This window comes from Pungitius pungitius, chromosome 5 (genome assembly GCF_949316345.1).
Source record: "Pungitius pungitius chromosome 5, fPunPun2.1, whole genome shotgun sequence".
NCBI classification, from domain to species: domain Eukaryota; kingdom Metazoa; phylum Chordata; class Actinopteri; order Perciformes; family Gasterosteidae; genus Pungitius; species Pungitius pungitius.
The window spans coordinates 17,411,736-17,435,356 of NC_084904.1; the positions used below are offsets into that span (position 1 = coordinate 17,411,736).

Consider the following 23,621-nt stretch of genomic DNA (forward strand, 5'->3'; position numbering starts at 1 on the left):
ACACACACACACACACACACACACACACACACACACACACACACACACACACACACACACACACACACGATGGGCAAACAAAAGGCTAAGTGGGCTACCAGATTTCAGCCAGCAGCTGTAAATGACTTCAGAGAGCGGCGTCATTTGTGACATACTGGCCTTTGCATTTAAAGTCCATAGCCTCATTGATGCATACGTTGAATTCCATTGTTATGGTCACGTCATGTCATTTGTTATAATATTCTCACACACATCCGGGTTTCATAAGGGTCATGGCAGCTTCAGTCCAGCTCTGCTCACTCAGGTCTCCTTGAAACTACTCATTTAATCTCATTACAAATTAAAAACAATAACCTGCTCATAACGTATTAATGACACATCGGTGATTTACAACTCTGGTTCCATTTAATTATTCTCCTCCAGATTGTCAAATAGTGTTGCCGCGGGTTCTAACACGGGAGTCCCGAGCACGAGTCCTTGAAGCAAAGCGAGGGACAGGCCCGTCTCATTATAATTCCCAACCTGAATTCAATCTCAGTCCATTTTCGGGATGTATGAGGGACGTCTGCGCGGAATCCATCGATCGGCCGGGCGTCGCGTCCCGGGACAAATGAGACAGCCGCGCGGGGGGCGGGGGGGAGGATCCTCCAATAATGAAGTGGGGGTAGTTTTGATAAAGTTCTTCACGCCCCCCTTTCTCCCCTCCTCCTCCTCCTCCTCCTCCCCCCCCCCACCTCCTCCCCGTTCACTAGTCATGATGGCGGAACTGTAGAGCTCGAGCAGGACTGCACCGCCCGTCCTCGTTTGGCAACTGTACATAGTTATTTATTCATTCGGCTTCGCGTCTTCTCCCCCCCCCCCCACGAAATGACCCGCTGGATTCCGACTAAAAAAGAAAAGTATGGAGTCGGTAAGTTTCCCAATTGTTGCTGCGCGCGTTTTGCTGGTGGGAGGCTCGCCGAGTGAACCCTCAAATAAACGCAAAACTCCTAAAGAGGAGAGTTTGGACACAACTTATTGGAGACTTTTGTTGTTGTTGTTGTTGTTGTTGACACATCGGCGGGCATCGAACCCGGAGCCTCGGCGTCGGTTTCAAACTTTTTTTTTGCAACTTAGTTATTAATACGGACCAGTCGCTGTTTACATTCCCGGGGAGATCTTCGGCGGTTCGTTACACTTATGTAACTGTCCATAGTGTGTGTCTGTGTGTGTGTGTGTGTGTGTGGGGGGGGGGGGGGCTGCATACCGGGTATTGATGTGTTTAACCTTCGCTATTAGCTTTCTGCTGGAAGTTAAAGTGAATTAACACACACACAGACACACACACACACGCACACACACCGAGGGCTCCTGTTGGGCCCCACACGGGGGGCCGCTGCTGTGACTGTAAGAGGGCGGCGTGCTCGTGTTTTAATGTTCCTTTAGGCTTCTTCAAGGTGTGGCCCCCGTCCCGTCTCGTTCGCGTGGGCCCCGTTGTGTGTTCGTCAGGTTGTCCTCCACGCACCCTTAGGGGGGGGCGGGGGGGGGAAACCCACGCAACGTTTAGATCGTGGTCGGGGTTTCCTTTGGTGCAGCACGCACCGTTAGACTTGAGGAAAACCCTGCACTGTGAATGCACCTAATCCAGGTAGTCCTTAATCCAGAGCACAGGTCGCTCTAATCTGAATCCCCTCTAACAACTTTCTCTGTGTGCTCTGTTGTGACCAAAACATGTTTAGGCCACAAATGCAGGTTGGTATGCATCGCTACCCACTTGGTTATGACCTTGTTGTTGCAGCTGAAGTTGAGTTTTTTATTTTTGTGTGTTAATCTTTTTTTAGAGGTGTTGCTCAGTGTGATGGTGTAAACTTTGCCATTGTGCTGCCATTCGCCATAGAAACGGGACGTAATCCTTAAAATGTCATCGAAACCCTGCGCAAGTTCTCACGTACTTAATCTGATTAGTCAACCCAGGCTGTGCCCAAATACAGGCAACTACATTATGAGATGAAAGATGTCTTTTCTGATAATATCAGTTATGTCTTGCTAACAGGGAAATGTGGATTGAATGGGGCTTAAGATATTAACACAATTTTTAATGGTTCATTTGTTACACCATCATGGATAGCTTCCCAATATTTCGCTCAAATGAACAGTTGAATCCAGTTGGCGGAGAACTTGTTGAGTTTAATTCACTGCACATCTGTTTTTGCATTATTTGAACAAGGTCCATGGCTTCATTAGATTTCAGGGCATGCTCTCTGTAAATACATACATGCACAAAGCCCAGATGGAGCCGGACATTTGTATTGATGGTGTCAATGTACAACATTAAACATTTGTAACTGATGCCCCTGTCGAATAACAGTAATCACGTTTTAAGTGGAAGCCAAATGACCTGTTAAGAGGGGGTGTAGAGGTTCACCATAAATGTGACAACGTTCTGTATTATTCTTTCTGGGTCTCTACAGGGGAGTCGCTAAGGAGGCTGCTGAAAGTCTGCCACTGACATCAAAACGTTGTGTGAAGGAAAACCAATGGCGGGAGTTAGGTAGACGTGTGGTTGGTGGACCTCGGCGGTTCTCCTCTCTCTAAGCGGGACGACCTCTGCTCGAACGCTCTCTGCCGCTGGAGCCGCACGGCCTGAAGCGCCCGTTGAACCGACATTGGACATTTTTCTTATAATCATCACTAGTCTCAATATGTGCGAATGCGTTGAAGCGTTTGCTCCGCAGGTGTCTTTTCGTGCCGCGTGGGCGTCTTATTAACAAAACAATCAATGGCGTGTCTGATTGCTGGCAGCAGGATCGCAGGTTGGAAACGCCGAGCTGATGATTTTTTATGGGCAGCCGTGACTTTTAAGTGACATCCTTTCAGAGCAGTTGTTTAGGAACCAAGACATTGGTTTTCTTTGGATAAGGAAATTCTTTGTAGCTGGGTTTCAAGCAGAATTAAAAGACGACGTTCTACTTCCATCCCTTTGGACGATTAGCGTTGAACTTTAGAATTAGCTTTCTGATTTATGGATAACCTGTACGGACTTATTAGCTGGAGCACACTTTTAAGGGCTGCAGATTGTCTCTGGCTGTCTAGACGGCAGACAGGAGGAAAAAGGATTTTCCACTGAAGCTTTTATGTTTGGAAACGTCTTGCCTGACTCAAAAAACAAGTTTAATAGACCTTTCTTTTATTTCATGACCAGCTTTACAAGATGTACATTTGAATCACTGAATGGTAGACAATTACAAATTCATCCCAAAATGATGGACTCTCTAAATCGCATGCTAAATGTGTCTTATGTCTCCCATCTTTTCTCAAGTTGTCTGTCTGTGCGTTATCGCGTCCACAACTTTGAGCCCTTGTCTGTGTTTTACTTTCATATTAGGCCAGTGGCGAGAACAATGGATTCTCATTGAAACGGCGTTACCTTTGATGAGCCGCCAGCAGCTGCTCAAACTGCTCAGCCGTGATGTTCTTTAATTGTTGCCTAATCCACCTCTGAGATAAATCATTTAGAGGGAACCAGGCTGACTTTGATTCAACATTAGCATGCTCATTAACTTCGCACCTACGCAGATTAAGGGCTGTTCTGAATTCAGCTACAGTGGCTTCAGGCTGTGCATTCGGGAGGGAAGATGGCTCGTCCTGGAGACGTACACGGGTGAGCGGTGCTGCCAAGGCCCAGACTGTCGCTTTAACTTAAACACAGTGGGGCACCGTCACCTGCCTGCCATTGGCGCGTTGCCACCCCCTTTTTTCCAGGCCGGGGACGCTGTGTCAAGCCGGGGAATGGACCGTGGTGACGATCACAAATCATTTCTAATATTCTTTTTTTTTTTTTTTTTTGGTCTCACACATTCTTTCTGAGCACTGTGTGTTACAACAGAGCATGTTTCTGAGTTAGCCTCCCCGCTCATCATAATGTTCACAACACGCAAATGAGGAAACCTCGTTTCACAGTGTGGTTCGGTGGTCGGCGCTTTCGCCTCACAGCAAGAAGGTCCGGATGTGAGTGTGATTGGTTGTTAGCCCAACGATTGACGGGCGACCGATCCAGGGTGTACCCCGTCTCTCGCCCCGATCTGACCTGGGACTGACTCCAGCACCCCCTCCCCACGACCCTGTATGAAAGATAAGCGGCTTTGAAGATGGATTATTTCTGAACCCATACAGGTTTCAGCGGCTCTCACTAGTGCAGGTGATACCCAACAAAAGCCAACTGTGACCTAATATTTTAAGAGCTCCGGGGAGCTAATTGTTTCACGGTATCCTTTGCATGGGCAAAGGGTGTGTTATGAAAAGCTGGGGAAATCTGTCTGTGAGGAAGGCGAGAGAGAGAGAGAGAGAGAGAGCGCTTCATCCAGTGTTTTGCTACGTTTTGGTATTCAGACTGAGGTGCGATAAGCCGAGCCAGTCGGAGCGCGCTGTGAAATCTAGCCTCTGGCAACGAGCGTTTTCACCATGCAAGTCGGGGCAGAGCTCAGCTCATGGGTTCCTCTATCTGACTCTCTGAGTGGCTGCTCGCAATTGCCGCTCTCTCAAGTCAAGGTGAAGACCTTTGCCACGGTGTTGTTTGCCAAGGTTTCTCTTTTGCAACTTCTCTGTGGTTTTGTGTGTACATAGGTGTGTCCCTTTGTGTGTGTGTGTGTGTGTGTCGGACGTACAGCCTGTGTGAACCCTCCCATGTGTGTCCTGGTAAGAGAGTTAAAAAGTAGTTGGGTTAATAAAACTATAGTGAAGGGCAGGGTCCGCAGGTGAGCCGGAGGAAACACCACCTGCGGATTGTAACTATTGACCAAAGGCCACATTGGTGTGATGATATCAGCAAGAGGATGTGATGTCATCACCTTTTTTAGCCCTAGCTCCTCTCTGTTTTTCGCTCTGAAGCTGCCTGCTCCAGTCAATTTACTTTTTACACACAGCCTGAGGGCATCTTTCAATTAGGATTCGTCAGAAACGCTTTAAAGGCTTGAGTCACACAGCGCCGGCTGCTCACGTATGCAGTGCGCGCTTTCAAACGGCAGAACGGCGAGGAATAAATCAAAGACCAAGATCCTCGTCGCTTTCGAGTCCAAGTTCTGCAACAAGGAGGTTCAATTGGTTTATTTTTCCTGGAAGGAAAACTGAAACCTCTGATCCAGAACTTTTACTCAGAAACAGACTTGCGTCCTTTGTGCAGCAAGTGATCAAATAGAAATTTGGGTTTTTTCCTTGACCCACTGGACCATGAGTAGGAACCATCTCATCAGTCAAACTGTCTTCTCTTTGCTAACAGTATTTACTGAATGCTTTTCTCTTTTTGTCATAATGACGCTACGTTTGACTACTTTACTCCTTCAGCAATCTACAACTACGAGCCCAGTGGGGAGCAGGAGCTGTGTCTTCAAGTGGGGGACACGGTGCACATACTTGAGAAATTGGAAGGTGAGCAAGCCCGAACAAACAACAGGCCCTAACACATCCCTCTTTTACTTCTGTAAAGCAGGCCGACACAGGAACTCAAACCAAACGTTGGACTAATCTAGTCTGGTCTAGTTCAGGTGCTATGCTTAATAATGTAAATGAGTTTACAGGACGGACTGTCCTCCTTACAGGACGGACTGTCCCCACTCCTCGGGTCGTCCCCTTCCTCTCCCTCATGGTAACATGTTTCTCTTGTTATAACTATTTTCTCAGGCTGGTACAGGGGCTACAGGCTGCGCAAGAAATCCCAGAAGGCAAGAACGTCATTCATCATTTGTCCTCTATTACCCTCATAACCAATGCTGTGATGAATATATATGCTGATTTTGCCTCATTGTGTCTTCAGGGCATTTTTCCATCTTCCTACATCCACTTGAAGCAGGCTACGGTTGAGGGAACGGGGTGAGATCACATATCAGTAAACATATCATCGTGATGATAATCCACTTTGCTTTTGGTTTGCGGCCCCGCCTTGTCATTTGCCAATAACATAGCAGCGCACTTGTAATTACTATAAGTGCAGATTAAGTTATGCTTTTCTCTGCTGTGTAGGGAAACCATCCAACTATTTATCACACATTACAAATGCACCGGCGTCCGTGGAAACGATGTGACATGATCTGTGATAGACGAGCCACTTTTCCAAGGATCTCATTGTTCTCTCCTTGCGCCCGGTAGCCAACAGGAAATAATTATTCCTGCGGACTTGCCCCTGGTGCAGGAGCTCGGTGCTACTCTGAGGGAATGGGCACAGATATGGCAGAAGCTGTATGTGGTATGTGTCGATTACCTCTCTCCCAAGAGTCTCCCCGTTTGTACTGCACACATTCCTGCTGTAATTCACATCACTTTGACTCGTTGGTGTTTATTTCCATACCTCTGAAGGATATGTGTACGTGGGCATATCTTTTATCTGACAGGCGAACAAGGCAACCCTGTTCAGAGGTGTTCAGCAGATGGCCTACAGCCTCATCGAATATCGATCTCAGATAGTGTCGGGAACGCTGCCCAAAGATGACCTTGTGGAACTCAAAAAGAAAGTCACAGCGAAGATTGATTACGGAAACCGGTATGAATCATGCTGCCCTCTTGTACCGCAGTGGATGGCCTTGTGACTCGGACGCCCTCGGAAAACATTTTATTCGCTGAGATTGTGTGTCTGTAAATCCAATCGGGGCGGTTTGATCGTCTGTACTGCTCAGGATTCTTGGATTGGACCTGGTGGTGCGAGATGAAGCGGGAAACACGCTGGATCCCGACAAGACCAGTACGGTCAGTCTGTTCCGGGCACACGAGACCGCCTCACGCAGCGTCGATGACAGGATACAAGAAGAGAAGGCATGCCTTTCATTCGGCCATATTAAAAATGTCATTCAAATTAGCAATTGATTTAAAATAATACCTGCTTTGCTTTTTTCTGCAGACGCGACTACAAAACCTGGAAATGCAGCGTCAGACCCTGTTCAGTACGGTGCACACCTATAGTCTACTCATGAACCTGAAGAACTTTGTATGCAACATCGGAGAAGACGCTGAGCTCCTCATGTCTCTGTATGACCCCGACCAGTCGGAATTCATCAGGTTTGACCCTTTGCTAAACCCCACAACTTGAAAGCCAATTTGCCTTGACTTTACCCCGCCATGCTTGCTAAGGGCGAGTATAAATACAGATGGCCTTCATCACAGCAGACTTTTCTTGCAGGAACACTAAAAGTGTGACTAGTACCATTAATGATGGCTGTATTTCATTCATTAATGCATGCTTGCCTGTCTGCTTTGAGAAACATGTATCAATGGATCGCACATTATTGCTATTCAACATATGCACACATCTTTGAATGTTTCTCACATTCATAATTCAATCCGGTATAACAGCTAATGCAAAGTTTTTACATTAGTCATTTTCTGGTTTTGTAATTTTGCTGATGCCTTTTGATAATGTGACGTCTAACTGTGATTTTTATTCAAATTCATGCAGTGAGAACTTCCTGGTGCGCTGGGACAGTATGGGGATGCCTAAAGAAATTGAAAAACTAAACAACCTGCCAGCCCTATTCACGGTAACTGACCCCAGGCAACTGAAAGTATTCCCCCCTATTCTCCCTGCTTCGGATTTGAGCAATCCAGACGCTGCCTGAATTCTGTGGCAAAGAAGATAATTTGCCTCTGGATAATTCATAATTTGCTGAAAGTTTATTTGAATAGCTCATATTCACTGCACATCTTAAAAAATTTGAATGCGTCTGCTTTCGTTATGTCGCTGCTGTTTATGTTGATGACCGAGCCAGTAGTGCCTTCCAAACATCTCTTTGTGTTATTCTGCGTGTGTGCTACCAGGAGTAGTGGTTCAGAATATGATTAAGACACATCAATGCAAATAGCTGAAATTTAATCATTTTATTAACCTCCTCAAAGCACACAAGTCAAGACTCATTTGACCTGAATAACAGAAGATGCTGGATAGTGACACTCTTAAGGGTTCATTTGAGGCTTTCATTCCGTAATATTTGCCATCAAGTCCACGAATGTGGCCATATGAACGCACATCATGAAAGGATAGGGATGCATACAGTCCACTGGCTTTCTGTACGTAATCCACTGAATCTCTTAATATGCCATGACGTATCATCTTTATGGTTGTCCTTGGATCCAGGACCTAAGCAGCAGTGACTTGATGCGACAGCGGGTCTTCCTGGTGTGTCAGATCATCAGAGTCGGCAGCATGGAACTCAAAGAGGGCAAGAAACACACCGGAGGACTAAGGAGACCCTTCGGTGTGGCTGGTGAGCTGCTCCTCAAACGGAAGTCAACACAACAAAATGAATGCGACTCATTTCTGGTGTTCTAGTTGCATGAGTACATCCACGGAGGTGTAAACGTGAAGGATCCATGCGCTGAGTGGAATGGACACACCTGCTTCCTGACTTAGAAAATGCCTCCACTCTGCCTTGGCAAAGGAGTCGGGGGAATTGGTTTAGCCCCGGCCTTTATGTTTTTGGCCAGGTCGTTATTGGATTTGATGAGGAATGGTTTCCTGTGGTGTTCCAGCAAATGGACTGGAAACAGAGTTAGAAACAAACGCTTTTTCTAAGAGGTTGCATTTTTCTCAGCCAAAAAAAAAAGAAATCACTTTTGTAGAAGAGCTGAGTGGAATAAACAATTCAGACATCAAGAACGCTCATTCTGTGTTTCCAGGCTGGTTGCTCTGCCAGGCAACAGGTGAAAGAGATTTAGTGAGTGAATTAACTTTAGAGACTATCAAAGCTAGTGCATACCGGGTTTGCTGTTGCTTTGGAAATAAGATTTAAACGTTATTGCATCTGGTGAATTAGCTTATCTTTGACAACAGTCTGCTGCCTTACTGTGATGGTCTCTTGTCATTCCAGTGATGGACATCACAGATATCGCCCATGGCAAAACCGACGATGAGGACAAACAGCATTTCATCCCCTTTCAGCAGTGAGTCTCTTTGACGTCGTCACACTTCTTTTACTGTTAAAAAACCCAACCTTGTTTTCTCACGTGGAACAAGACCCGAGTTGTGTTTTCATACTGCTTTTCATCTTTTTAATAGATTCAGTTGAACTTTTCAAGGACAAATATGAAAAAAACACACCTCTTAACTCTCCTCAAAGCCATTTTCCTATCACATGCAAAATGGGTGTGTGGTGTGATGGGGTCCTTAGATGGAAGAGCACCAAAAATATCTTGGCTGATTCTTTACATCTAAACCAAATGTTCCAAATGTTTAACCTCTATTTGTCTCTCCTCTGTGTGAAGTAGAGACCAAATAGTTTTTGTGGGATAGAATAGTTATCGGGGCTCATACCTTTTTATGACATTTTCCTAACCTGGAACACAGGAGCATTTTGAATTTTTATATCTTGAGAGCTAATATACGATTCCAGACTGAAGCATGGTTTCTGTTTGCACATATTTGGTGTTTCCTGAGTAACAGTGACAAAACGTTCCTGGGACATACTGTTCTCTGCTCTTTAAGAAATGCTCATTGTCCAAGTGTGTTTCCCAATATTGTCTGCAGCCTCAATAACTTCATGAATATATATTCATTTTGCCACTGATAAAAATGTACTGTGTGATCAAAAATTGCTAACAAAAATAGATGAATGTTCCAATGGACACTGTGTAAGTGTTTATTTCTAAGATTAGAATTTCCACAGAACACTTTATTTGACAGCTGAAACACTGCTGCTAGCCACATCAATTCACAGTTTTATACTGACTTAATTAGCAATTAGCAAAAGGCCGTCATAACATGTAACTCATAAGTCAAAAGTAAGTCTCGTACTTGCACTGTGTTACTTTGCACTATTGTTGCCTCTTGAAATAAGTGGGAGGTGCGGCGGGAAAATGATGGAGATCCAGAAAAGCCTCACACTGCCTTCTGCAGCTCTTCTGTCCATTTGTTTTGTCACCTATCCCTGCCATGGTGCTTTTTCCTCAGGATAGCCATGGAAACCTACATCCGTCAGCGGCAGCTCATCATGTCTCCGCTCATCCCATCTCGAGTCATAGGAGAGAACGAGCCACTCACGGCTGTCTTCAACAAAGTCATCGCGACGCGGGAGGTCAATCACAAGGGCCAGGGTAAAACGGAGTGCTCAGACTCTGTCATGTCAGAGGGCGCTCTAAATCGACCTCTCTGATTCGACGGGAACAGATGATGTGCGAGAAGTCTACAGAGGGGGTCCTTTTGGTGTTTGCCTCATTGAATTTATTCACATGTTTGCTGCCAGGGCTGTTTGTGACTCTGAAGCTGCTCGCAGGGGACCTTGGCCAAGTCAGGAAGGACTTCCCCCACTTAGTTGACCGCAGCACTGCTATCGTCAGGAAAATGGGCTTTCCGGAAATCATCCTCCCAGGTGGATTGAAAATCTATGTTGCTGGGCATTGCCCGACAGACAACGCGGTCGTGTTCATTTGAATTACTTACGCCGCGACAGGTTTTTGTAAATTCTCAGCGCATCCTCCTGATCATCTGTTGTTGTCCTTTCCCCAGGAATCGTGAGGAATGATATTTACGTAACATTGCTGCAGGGAGAGTTTGACCGTGGTAAAAAGAAGACCCCGAAAAATGTGGAGGTCATACTGAGTGTGCATGATAATGAAGGCAATCCCATGGAGGTAAAATAGAGCAGTAAACGCATCATCTCATCTTGGTTTATTTCTAATTATTCCCTTTGGGACTGACTAACTGTGAAACCATCCGCTTATTACAACTCTTGTAATTCTGTTTTAAATGCTGTTATTTCTAGCCGGCCAAAATTGTTTTGCCCCACGATGTTTTGTAAAGACATTCATGGCCTCGGGATTAAAAATCCTCCTGACGTTGTTTATCCCCTTTCCTTTTGTGCCATCATTGTGTGAACATTTTTCCACACATCTATTGTTCTTTTGTTTATAACCAAATACCTGCCCAACTAATTGACACAAGCTTAAGCTGTTCCTTGTATTGAGTGATTTAGTTCCTCTCACGCAAACAATACCCTTTGTTCTGTTTCCATAGAAAGTGATATTTCCTGGGGCCGGTTATGATGGCATCACAGAGTACAAGTCTGTAATTTACTACCAGGTGAAGCAGCCATGTTGGAATGAGACGGTGAAGGTAAGCGTTTACCAAGGATCCACATCTACAGACTAGTGCCTCCACCATGTATTTCATGTCAGTGTTTCCCCAAGGTTTATAACTCTGGGGGGGGGGGCGGGGGGGTCGGGCAAACGATTTGCCTGATTTATATATCTTTTTTAATTCCACCCATTTTCAAGTGTGTGTGTGTGTGTGTGTGGGGGGGGGGGCAATTTTCAGGAACTTTAATTAGTTCTTCAATGAATTCATCTTCTAGGAATGAAATTGGCTCAGGCTGTGCTACTCATACAAATGAGAACAGCATTTCTTCCCCCGTATGTAATCCTGTATTTACATTACTTTTCTCTCTCTATCCCGCAAGGTGACGATTCCCATCGAAGACGTCTGCCGCTGTCACCTCAGGGTGTTGTTTCGACACAGATCCTCCCAGGACTGTGAGTGACTCTCTCTCTCAATTGTGTGAAAACACCATCATGCCATCATGTTAAACACAGCTACTGTCAGTTGTCCCATCTCATGCTCCGGTGTGTCCTTCAGCCCGGGACAAATCGGAGAAGCCCTTCGGTATGGCCTTCGACCGGCTCATGAGAACAGACGGGACGACGCTGAAAGATGGCAGGCATGAACTTATCGTCTATAAGGTACTGCTGCAGTTTTATGGGTTTGTATAAAATTTGATTCACTGCCCCTCTCTTCAAAATAGGCATGAGATGGTTTTGATCTAATAACATAAAAACGGGTGTCTTGAATAGTGACAGTGGGTGGATGGATTATGCACAAATCTCTCCTCAATCAATAAATATGAAATTAGATCTCCACCAATCAATATGCTTCATGATTCATTCCCCATTTTATGAATTTCTTAGGCTGATGTGAAAAAGACAGAGGATGCGAAGGTTTACCTCACCTTGCCAGCAACCTGGGCTGAAGTGGAGGAAAAGGAGAAGCAAACAGGGAAGCAGTTCCACCATTCAGGAGTGATTCCTGTGACTAAAGACAGCTTCCAGATCGCCACGCTCACCTGCTCCACTAAACTCACCCAGAACGGTACCACGAGGAGCCATTTATACGCACAGATTGTACAGCAGATAAAGGGGTTCAGTTCCCTCCACATAGATTTCCTTGAAACGTATTAAGCTGATTATTGTGGTTAATAAACTGCTGAAGCTTGGACGATGGTGGATTTCGATCTAATTAGATTTATGGGGAAATTGTAGGCTTTTAACATGCATTTTGGAACAGAGCCCCTACTGAATGTGTGCCCATCTGTTTCCCTCTTTTTCCCCAGTGGATTTACTCGGGCTGTTGAACTGGCGGTCTAAACCTGAAGACCTGGTCCAGATTCTGCAGAGGCTGATGGAAGTCGAGGGAGCGGAGATCGTCAAAGTGAGTTCTGCTGCACTGAATAAGTCATGCGCTGATGTATATTGTATATGTTGTTTTAAATGCACTTTTGTAACAACTTTCTTTTTCATGCACAGTTTCTCCAAGACACTCTTGATGCCTTGTTCAACATCATGATGGAGACCTCAGAGAAGGACACGTATGATACTCTGGTTTTTGATGCCCTGGTTAGTATTTCCTTTGTCAGGCCAAAGGTTTTGTGGATTTTTTGAAGTGTATATGTGTTAAGGACAGGTCAGACATGTCATGCCAAAAAGTTATAGTTTAAACCGGCTATTGCTGAACAGAAGCCGACCTTATATAATTTTAAAAATAAGGTTTTTATCAAAAATAAAATGTGGTTGGGATTAAGTGATATTCAGAATATGTTTGTCGTATCAACTTGGGCTTTGCTCTGAATTGCTTTTCTCCTCTTGTCTATAACCAGGTATTCATAATCACACTTATTGGTGATATAAAATTCCAGCACTTCAATCCGGTCCTGGAAACCTACATCAACAAGCACTTCAGTGCCACTTTGGCTTACATGTGAGGCTGGTTATTTTTAGTGGGCCTTTAGCAGTTCTTCTACACCCACACCCAAATTACCAGCAGACTTTGACGCCTGACTCACTCACCTTTTCAGGAAGCTGACGAAGGTGCTTAACTACTACGTGGGCCACGCCGAGGAGCCTGCTCTGGCCGAGAGGCTCTATGCAGCCCTCAAAGCTCTTAAGTACCTGTTCAGGTTTATTGTGAAGTCCCGGGTCCTCTACCTCAGGTATCTGAGGCGCTCCATGCAAAACAATCCACTTTCCCCTCTCACGTTGCTCATGTCTCATGTTGTTCCTCTCAAGGATGATTTCCTTTGATGCAATGCATGGCCTTCTTTCTCAGATTCAATGCGAACGTTGAGGATGGCGACGCTTTCTTGAACTCCATTCGCACCCTTTTCCTATCTTTTAACACTCTGATGGACAGACCGCTGGACGAGGGAGTGAAGATAAAGGCAAGTTGAAAGTTTGTGCCCAGAATCTGTGTGCATTTTATTTTATTTTTACAAGTGAAATGGATGTGGAAATAGTGTAGCTGGTAGGTAAAAGTAAAATGGAGCAGGTCAGTCTTAACATGGTAAATTACTTTGGTAGTGCTGCTGTGAAAATGTGTTACGGAGAAGTTATTTTTAAGGTTTTACAAACTACCTTTATATCAAGCGTGAAATCCTTGTTTGCAGTCTCTAAGCTGAAGAAAAACTCCGGGGGGAATTTGTTTTACTAGAATGAAAAACATTCCTGTGCTTCAGTTTGATGAGACCTGATTCTTTACTTTTTCAGGGAGCAATACTGAAATACCTCCCGAGCATCATCAATGACATCCAGACTGTGTTTGATCCCGTGGAGCTCAGGTAACTCTCCAGAGGTCTTTCACAGCAAGAAATGATAATTGCCTGACTCAGTGCAAATTATCATATTTGCTTTTGAGTAAAGGAGGAGTTATTCCCGATTCTTGCTGCTGTCATATCTACCTGTCATAGTATGTGCTGCTCATTAGTTCCCCGTGACAATAATCACTACATGTGAATAGGATTCAAATTGTCATAACTGCTATTTTGGCTTTCTTTCGTTCTCCTGTCAGCGTTCTACTCGCAAAGTTCATCGAGAGCATTCCTGACTTGCAGCTTGTGCGTCAGAAGCTGGGCTGCATGTGTAAAATGGTGGAGAGTGACCTTTTCAGGCAGCCAGGTAGGAGTCCTTGAGGCTTCAAAACCACATAATGACATTTCACACAAGATGAAGGAGGATGAAAAAAAATGCTGTGCATTACACCTGGATTTAAGTTTGTCAGAACAGCTCCAATAAATGGACATTTTGCGCTGTTGCTGCAGATTGTCGAGATGGGCTTCTTCCACTTGTCACTGACCAGTTGAGCGGGCAGCTGGACGACCACTCCAGTAAGCCAGACCACGAGGCCTGTGCACAACTCCTCAGCACAGTGTTGGACAACTTGGATCGCAAGGATGTGGTGAGGAGTGAAAATGTCCCTTTACCTCTAGCGTGCTTGATATTGTGATTATAAGGAGCAACAAAAAAAAAAACTGTTTAGTCCACAGGGTGTCTGAGCTCGCCGTGACTGAGGTAGAAAGCTCAGCCCTCAGAGTAAGATTGCTGCTGTTGTGCTTGAAAAATAACCAATAGCGGTGATTCAGGCCTCTCTTTAGAGGTTTCCTGGGCCAATCCAACTGGAAGGAAGCCCCAGGGCAGACCTGGAGCATGCTGCAGGAATTACGTATCCCATCTGGGATGGTGGCACCAAGTTGTCCCCATGGTGGAGCTGAAGGACAAAGCTAGAGAGGAACATCTGGGCACCCCCACTTGGGCTTTTTCAGCTTGCTGCTAAACAGTTCAAAATGGATAAGTGGTTGGCTTATTTAGTCATGCTTGGTTATATTTGCTTAATTATATAAATATATTTCTCAGTGATTTCTGCAACCACCCATGGATTTGAATGGAATTTTGGGTGTTATGCTTCCACAAGGAATACCCCGGCTAGTCTTTTTTTGGGGTAATGTGATTGAACTCACCCGATGATACTGACAACACTTTGTAGCAAATCTGTGTCACTGGGTTTTGACTGTGTTTCAAATTGTGCCTGAGGCTGTTCTCTCTGTGCAGGGTCCAACCAGAGGGCACGTTCAGCTGATCATGGAGCGGCTACTCCGCAGGGTCAATCGCACCGTCATTAGCATGGACAGATCCTCCCCTCTCATCGTAAGACACAACTTGGTGTTACAGCTGAAATATGACGGCTGTGTCCTGACAATCACTTTTGGTTTGACAACAACCAAATCGTAATTAGTTTACCAATCTTTGAAGGGAACCAAACGCGTCAACAACAGAAATACAACAAGGGGACGTGTGATATCCTGTGAGTGATAGTTGACCTCTCTCCTGCAGGGCCACTATCTCGCCTGCATGACGGCCATCCTGAAGCAAATGGATGACATGCATTACGCCCACTACATCAGCACCTTCAAGACGAGACAGGATATCATTGTAAGTGTCCCGGTTCGTCCCCTGGCGGCCACATCTTGTCCTGAAACATCTCATCAATAACAGACATAAAACCACCCAGGCCACTTACTGCTCCTCAAGGGGATATTGATTATAGGCATTTCATTAATGGATAGGACTGACATGATGAGGATGTCTGTGGCCCTCCATTATGCCGTGGGAAAATCCTGTATGTCTTGCAAGGAGCAGCGGTGCTTTGGATAAGGCGGCAGCGTGCACACACTTGCATTAATGTTTTTTTTCTGTGCTTCCCTCAGGACTTCCTCATGGAGACATTTCTCATGTTTAAGGACCTCATGGGAGACGTTTTCCCTGCTGACTGGATGATCATGAACCTTGTGCAGATGAAGGTCTTCCTGAGGGCCATCGGACAATATTCGGACGTCCTCAACATGTATTTTCTGGACCAGGCACATTTTGAACTGCAGGTATGTATTTGTCCCCCCCCCCCCCTGCCTGGGTTGAGGTTACATTGCTTATTTACCACAAAATCAAAAGCTGGTGTTATGAGAAGGTAATTATGGTATTAATATTTGAAAACCCTGCACTCCCTCGCAGCTTTGGAATAACTACTTTCATTTGACGGTGGCGTTCCTCACCCACAAGACACTGCAGCTGGAATCCTTCTCTCAAGAGAAACGAAATAAGATACTGAACAAGTGAGATCATTTACAACTCATCAAAAAGATTATTTAATTCGAGAAAAGTTGATTTAACAGTCCTTTAATTTGAATTTGTCACAGATATGGAGACATGAGGAAGACTATTGGGTTTAAGATCAGAGATATGTGGTACAATCTCGGTGAGTATTTTGCACCATCTGATACTGCTGCTATTATCTTAGAGTTTGTAGCATTGTTTATTCAGTAGCTGCCAGTAATGCGGGGAAATAAGGGGAAAAACAAGATAATATTTTTTATTATACGGTTTCACAGTGTGTTGCTTTTTTGTCTACCACGTTATTAGATTCGTCCTTTGTTTATTTAGAAACGAGGAAGGAGTGTATTGCCTTCTCCAATCACACTTTGATATATCTGTGTGATAATCATTTGTTGTCCCTCAGGCCCCCACAAAATGAAGTTCATCCCAGCGATGGTCGGGCCAATTCTGGAGGTCACTCTGGTGCCGGAGCCGGAGCTGAGGAAAGCCACCATCCCCATCTTCTTTGATATGATGCAGTGTGAGCACAACTTCAGCCCCGCACGCACGTTTGAAACGGTACAAAGCTGCTTCAGAATTTTGGTGTTTTTAAATTCAACTGGAGCTTCTCTCTGTTGAGCATCACCATATGCAATGTGTATGATGGTGTGTCTCTTTTTTATTCCCCCGATTATCTTTTCAGTTTGAGAACGAACTGATAACAAAACTGGACCAAGAGGTGGAAGGAGGCCGAGGGGATGAGCAGTACAAACTCTTGCTGGAGAAAACGTAAGGCAGACTAGAGGGTTCTCTTGAAGTTGATTAAAGGAATATTCAAGATCCTTTTCATAGTGGAGTTGGGTTATATACTTCTGTGCTGTAGGCAGTACATCACTTACAGTAGATTACGACCTCTATGCTCCCTGTTTGGAAAGGCTGACAGAGGTACTGGCAAGGAAACAACGCAGTGCACTGCTGTGTACAGGGGCAGCTTGAAATATATTGTATACGCTTTAATGTATAATATAATGCTTTGTTTTTGTGCTCTAGGAAAAACACTGAATGATTACTTCATACTAACCGACTTCAACCAAATCAAGCTATCCCCTTTAAGTAGTACAACACACCCATCAGAAATTGGTCGGTTCTGTGTGCTGTTCAGAGCTTCCAAAATACAAAAAGTCCTAAAGGAGGCATAAAGGGCAAGACATTGTGTTAGAAAAGAAAGCAACCACCAATCAAATAGATAACCCTATCTAAACACATTTAGATTTAACATTTATTTGAATGTGCTAATCAGGAGGCCGGCTTTGAACTGGCCCTTTGCAGCTTTTGTGTAGCTAAATATATATTTCTTTTGTATGTGCAGGTTGCTGGAACACTGCAGACGGCACAGATACCTGTCACAGTCCGGAGAGGAGCTGGCTCTGCTGCTGAGCAGCCTGCTGGAGAATCTCCTGGCGTACCGCACCATCACACATGACGAAAGCCCCGAGTACCGCATGAGCTGCACCGTCAACGTGCTGGTATGCCGTGTGCCTCTATTTACACAGTTTGTGCATGTGCACAAGGGCGATTACTTCAGAGAAAATGTTTTCAAGAGCATGCATTTTGAGATATTTTTCTCTTGTAGAATTTCTACAAAGAGAAAAAGAGGGAAGACATTTACATCCGGTGAGTTAGGAGGAGACGCGGAGCATCTTGTCCCTGGACCAGAAAGATCACTGTGTCTCACTGACGTGCTCTTGTAACCAGGTACCTGTACAAGCTGCGAGATTTGCACCTGGACTGTGAGAACTACACGGAGGCGTCCTACACTCTGCTACTCCATGCTGAATTACTGGAGGTTTCTGACACATCTAAGTCTTTTTCACTGCATAGAGATCCTTTTTTTTATGTTTGAGCTATTTAAGTACTTGTACTACCTGCTTCTAAATGTTCACCTAAATGTCACTTTATGGTAATTTCCTACCCCAGTGGTCCGACAAACCCTGCGCACCTCATCTGATACCTGGAGACGGGAAGCATGTGTGGACCCAACAGGAGCTGAAGGAGAGGCTCATCCAGGAGATCATATGTTATTTGGACAAGGGCAAGGTCAGTATGAACTGCCGGATGGCCTTTTTTTTCATTTTGCATAATCCGTTTGCCATGGAAGTTAGCATTGTGAAACCGGTGGGGAAGTTACTTAAGCTCTATGTTGTCTCAGTATTAAATTCTCTCACTGGGCGCCTTGAGGCGGAGAGGCGAGGGTTTCACTGAGGACAGCCGTGGGAGCCAGATGGCTGAGTGAGACTCGTGCTCCTGTGTTTTTGTTTTTCTGTCGCCTTTCAAATGAGCAATGCACATGTCTTTTCAGATGTGGGAGAAGGCCATTGAGCTGGGCAAGCAGTTGGCCAAGATGCATGAGAGTCACATGTTTGACTTCATGGAGCTAAGCCAGCTGCTGGTAAGTGGACGTGTGAATTTTAATCGAGCCTGTTGAATGCGCCGAAAGCCTCTGAAAAAGGATGCTGTTCACACTGATATGAAAACAACCAAAATTATTTTATTTTGAAAGCCTCATCCAAAATATAGAAATGATTTGAATGAGTTATAGTGGACATGCATTGTGTATAAGGCTGAGTGCCCTTTGTTGAGAGAAAATGTTTGAAAAAGAATTGATTTATTATGAAGAATTTACTAATAAGGTATGTTAAAATCTAATCTGATGGGGCTCTAATAATCTTTTCTCATAATGACTGAAAAAAAGACCACATTCATTTTTTAAGAAGTTATTAAAATCCATTTGCTTTTGGCAATAATTAACAGACAGTGTGTATCAAGTCTTACCGTCTTTGTTCTCTCTCACAGAAAAAGCAAGCCCAGTTCTATCAAAATATAATGCACGCAATGCGGCCACAGCCAGAGTACTTTGCTGTGGGCTATTACGGCCTTGGATTCCCCACGTTCCTCAGGGTGAGGAAATGATTACCTATTTCAATAAATAAACACCTGCACGCTGCACATGTAATGATCTGGCTTTTTTTCGAAATACATGCCATGTGCAATGATGTCAATAAAGCTGATTGGCTTATTGATGCCACAAGAAAACTTGCAGTCAGGGTGCTGTATGAGCACTCCTCTCACGTAATATGGAAAATAACTTGCTTTGTGCTCACTGAAATGTTCTGCCACAGAACAAGATGTTCATCTACCGAGGCAAGGAGTACGAGTGGCTGGAAGACTTCAGCTTGAAGCTGCTCTCTCAGTTCCCCAACGCAGTGAGGATGACCAGCACAGCGCCCCCTGGAGATGACATCAGCAACTCCTCCGGACAGTGTATCCATATATAAATATACAAAGCCACACAAAGAGGATTTGTTCATCAAGCTGTGGTAGCAGCACAGCTCAAGAGAATGCAGTGGGGTTAACATTTTGCTTTTAATGTGCAATATCTCGACAACTACTGGATACATTGTCATGGATAGAATGGTATACACTCATTCCCGTCCCAAATACCTAAATATTTGAAGTGTCTGAAACTTTTAAATCATGCAACAAATTAAATGGTGAACATGGAAAACCTAAAACTGGCTAAATATCAGCATGTTTTCCTCGAGTTTGCATGCTGAAGTCAAAATTTTTCGCCTAAGTACTAAGTAAAGAGTGACAGCTGCTAGAATGGCCGTAAACTTGTTTTACAATTTCACATTCAACAATATGATCCCGAACTTTGCTTGATCTGCTTCTCCACACTACTCCTGGTCTTATCCTTAGCTCAACTTCACAGACATCCAGTGCTTTACTGTCAAGCCCGTTCTGACCGTGCCGCTCCAGTTTAAAGACAAGGGAGTTCCTGAACAGATATTAAAGTGCGTAAATGAACACTTAAAGTTTTATTTGACTTCTCCCGACTATTTTAGTATTCATAGTTCTCTGGTCAAACTGCTGCATCACCATGTGCCTGTTCCTGTGCAGCTATTACAGAACCAATGAAGTGGATCAGTTCAAGTATTCCAGGCCCTTCAGGAAAGGGGAAAAGGATCCAGACAATGAATTTGCAGTGAGTCATTTTTTAATTTAATTGAAAGTTCTAATATGTGTAAAAGTATTAACGACAGTGTCTGGCTTTCCCTTATTCTGAAATAAAAGCCCACCTTAATATTTTGTTTATTCTGCAATACAGACCATGTGGATCGAGAGAACGACCTACATTACAGCCTATCGCTTCCCAGGGATTCTGAAATGGTTCGAAATCAAATCTGTCTCAGTGGTAAGGACCCAACTTGATGGTTAAACTGGGTTATTTGTTAACATAATTGTTTATAATTCATTATTCTCCTGATGTGCAGGAGGAGATCAGTCCTTTGGCGAACGCCATAGAGACCATGGAGATGGCCAATGAGAAGCTGAGTAACCTCGTGCAACAGCAAGCCTGCGATCTCTCGTTATCCATCAACCCGCTGTCCATGATGCTCAGCGGCATTGTCGACCCTGCTGTCATGGGCGGCTTCTCCAACTATGAGAAGGTTCGCCAAAACACACTTATATTATATGATGATCATATAACTGTAGTTGCCCTTATGTGTATCCGCTTTTCATCCTCTTCAGGCATTCTTCACAGAGACCTACATCCAAGGGCACCCAGAGGATCACGAACGCATTGAGGTCCTTAAACAGCTCATCGCCCTGCAGGTAAATCCTTCCGCCATCATTGTCATTGACACTGGCCCTTAAAGCGGAAACATGTTTTGCTTTACTAAAGTGCCCGTCCTCCCCTCTAGATCCCTCTCTTGGCAGATGGGATTCGCATCCACGGGGAGAAGACGACTGAGCAGCTGAAGCCCTTGCACAACCGCCTGGTTACTTGCTTTCGAGACCTTCGGGAGAAAGTGGAGAAGCATTACGGCGTCATAACCTTGGTGCGTTGCCAGACGCAAACTCAATTGATTGTAAGAGGGTGCCAACTTAAAGCTATCGGCCCTCTTGCCTTCCTATCAAAGGCTCCTCATTCAAAGCAGAGTGCGCGCCGGGCGCATAAATCTTCCTCTGGCTTGTCCGTTTGCGACCCAAGTTTCGCCCGTCATTGTGCTCCTCCTCTGCCAAGATCCCCCCCGCTGACGCTTAATCCCATTTGTGTGCTCCAGCCCTGCTCTCTCGCGGAGAGGAAGAAGAGTCGCGTGGGCTCCGCCGTGATGCCCTACATCCTGTCCTCCACCCTGCGTCGCATGTCTACTATCTCGACCCTCTCCAACGCCTCCTCGGGTCTCTCCAGCGGCTCCGCATCCTCAGATGGACCCTCCTGCGTCTCCTCCCAGGAGTCAGTACCACGCACGCTCCCCCTTGATCTTCCCATGTGTCTCCGTCGCGAAACGCTAATTTTGCTAATTTTGATTTCATAGTTTCCAATTAAAATGACCTCATTATTGTATTTTCACCCTGCATCTCTTTTCCCGCGCCCGGTCATTCACAAGCAGCTCCTTATTGTCCCGCCCCAGCGATCGGAGGGCCTCCGTTCTGTCCCGCTCGGAGGAAGACAACAGGATTGCTAGAAAGAACAGGAAGGAATGGAGCGTCAGCAAATCCCAGGTCCTACTGGAGAGGCAGTCAGATGCAGACGAGGTAAGGCCTCATGTCCAGGTGATATTTTTATAAGCTATATTTGCTATTTTCCTTTCTGTGACAACACAATCCCCCCCCCCCAGGTTGTTTTATAAGCTGCTTACGAGACCCTATCCTCCCAATATTGAGTTTCTGTTACTCAGTTGTGAATTGGGAGTCGGTCTATTGTACTTGACTGTTTTACAAAAAAAACCTTATCTTTGCTTTCCTGTGTTATTTCCCAGACTCCTTCAGAGAGGCAGCAGAGACCCAAGAGTTTACAATTGGGGGACCGGCGGCTTACCCTCTCCCTGTTCCATGGTGTTTCATCCCAGCTCGGCTTGTCGAACCCTCTCAGCCCGCTACCGGCCTCTCCACACACGCCTTGCGCAGCCCGCAGCTCCAGTATGTGGCACAAAAATCAAGTGCTCCGATAAACACTCCACTGCATGCCGTCGTTTTAGTGTAACTTAAAAGTACGCCTCGCACACCTGAAAAAGGGGAAGAATACCGCAATTTGGTGTGTAATAATCAGGTCAGACACACGCGAGGAGGCATGTTCGCAGATGCACGCGGTATGAAATGCATTTGTTTCTTCTCTCCCATGGCAGGCTATTCATCGCTCCTCAGTGACAACGACGTCAATACCACAGACACCACAGACACCCCCCCACCTATGCCTCCGAAGAAACACCCGCACGAGATTGACAACCCGGGGTTCTTCACAGAGGTACATCTCAGCAGCCCCTTGCTAATGCATATTTAACGATCTGTAAACGTTCAAATATTCTGTTTTCCTTCTTCTGATTTGATGTCCCAACATGAACTTTTTCTTTCCCCACCCCCCCCTGCAGTTCACTCCTCCGCTACCAATGAAAATAGAGAGCAAGCCTCCCCCTCCGCCTCCGAAAACTCGGAAGTCGATGCTCCCCACAAATGAACACCCCCCCCACTAAGTGCACAGCCACACACAGGCTTCAAAGTTCCACTTATTTTCTGATGTTGCTGTGATTAAAGTGCAGCTTCATTTTCGGCATCCTGAAGACGCCACAGATGCAGTGTCATCCATGTGGGATGTAGGCAGGATTTGCAGGGAAGGAGACATCTTTCTGAGGCAAGTATCTAAATTCTTCCAAGCGGTCCATTTGTTCTCAAGTTTTAGCTGATGTTTAATTTTTAAGCCACAAAGAAGATTATATTGTATGAGGCATTATTATCATACGAGGCTACTGCTGTGCAAAAGGGGACATACTGTGTGATTTAGGGTACATAAGGCCTCTTCAACCGTATCCAGCATATCCTTTGAATTCCTGTGCTTTTTGAGTTATTGAAACTTTATATGCTTTTTTTTTTTTAAGTCAATATGTCGACTTATCACTCGCAGGGAAAACAAATGACCAATGCTGCAATCTTATATTTAGCCTTTATGAATTTAGCTTTTATGAGCTAAAGGAACACTGGATGACTTCTTTTTCCCCAAGCTGTTTACCGTTGTTTCATATTTTAAAAAGACAAAGCTGTGTTGGATACATGTCAAACTTTATCAAATGCAGGGAATACAATGTACAGAATGTAACTTTGAAATGTAACATTATTTTGTGTGAAACATTATGATCAATTTTCCAACCACAATGTTTTAGAGACACTGGATGGCATTAATGAATGTGTTGAAGAATAGCATTTCTTTTTATGTTTATTATGAACTAAATACTGTAACTGATGCTTCCAAACTGCATCACGTTGATGTTGGTTTTCAGTGGAAGTCAATTTTCCCTTACAGGAATAGTTTGAGACATTTTGGGAAATACACTCCGTTGCCGAGAGAAGATGGATATCACGCTCACGTCCGTGTTGTAAATATGTAGCTGGAGTTAACAGCCGTTAAGTTTAGCAAA

General features: G+C 44.8%; 1 protein-coding gene across 2 annotated transcripts; it reads left to right on the top strand.

The window, feature by feature from the left end:
• Window positions 1-762: 762 nt before the first annotated feature.
• On the top strand, window positions 763-23,129 carry dock5 (dedicator of cytokinesis 5). 2 transcript variants are annotated; one of them, XM_062562449.1, is made up of 51 exons: window positions 763-910; window positions 5,320-5,403; window positions 5,656-5,696; window positions 5,789-5,844; window positions 6,121-6,217; window positions 6,363-6,511; window positions 6,645-6,780; window positions 6,866-7,023; window positions 7,421-7,502; window positions 8,096-8,225; window positions 8,829-8,901; window positions 9,908-10,050; window positions 10,200-10,325; window positions 10,463-10,587; window positions 10,970-11,068; window positions 11,412-11,484; window positions 11,588-11,691; window positions 11,917-12,097; window positions 12,339-12,436; window positions 12,532-12,621; window positions 12,882-12,982; window positions 13,080-13,214; window positions 13,331-13,446; window positions 13,772-13,838; window positions 14,069-14,175; window positions 14,319-14,455; window positions 15,106-15,201; window positions 15,388-15,486; window positions 15,762-15,932; window positions 16,063-16,163; window positions 16,248-16,306; window positions 16,568-16,722; window positions 16,847-16,932; window positions 17,513-17,669; window positions 17,777-17,817; window positions 17,899-17,989; window positions 18,121-18,240; window positions 18,503-18,592; window positions 18,997-19,101; window positions 19,323-19,464; window positions 19,916-19,997; window positions 20,104-20,188; window positions 20,312-20,398; window positions 20,478-20,654; window positions 20,737-20,820; window positions 20,910-21,047; window positions 21,273-21,445; window positions 21,600-21,747; window positions 21,972-22,131; window positions 22,338-22,456; window positions 22,581-23,129. In XM_062562449.1, the coding sequence occupies exons 1-51, from the start codon at window positions 868-870 to the stop codon at window positions 22,680-22,682; spliced, it is 5,619 nt and encodes a 1,872-aa protein (XP_062418433.1). In that variant the 5' UTR covers window positions 763-867; the 3' UTR covers window positions 22,683-23,129. The 2 variants fall into 2 exon arrangements, with proteins under 2 accessions (XP_062418433.1, XP_062418434.1); XM_062562450.1 differs by having other exon boundaries at window positions 21,603-21,747.
• Window positions 23,130-23,621: the final 492 nt, after the last annotated feature.

Excerpts from the sequence above, each read along its gene's own strand:
- dock5 (XM_062562449.1), top strand. The coding sequence starts at position 868 with ATGACCCGCTGGATTCCGACTAAAAAAGAAAAGTATGGAGTCG. Across the intron at positions 14,456-15,105 it reads ACTTGGATCGCAAGGATGTG|GGTCCAACCAGAGGGCACGT; the intron begins GTGAGGAGTGAA and ends CTCTCTGTGCAG. Across the intron at positions 19,465-19,915 it reads CAGCAACTCCTCCGGACAGT|ACATCCAGTGCTTTACTGTC; the intron begins GTATCCATATAT and ends TCAACTTCACAG.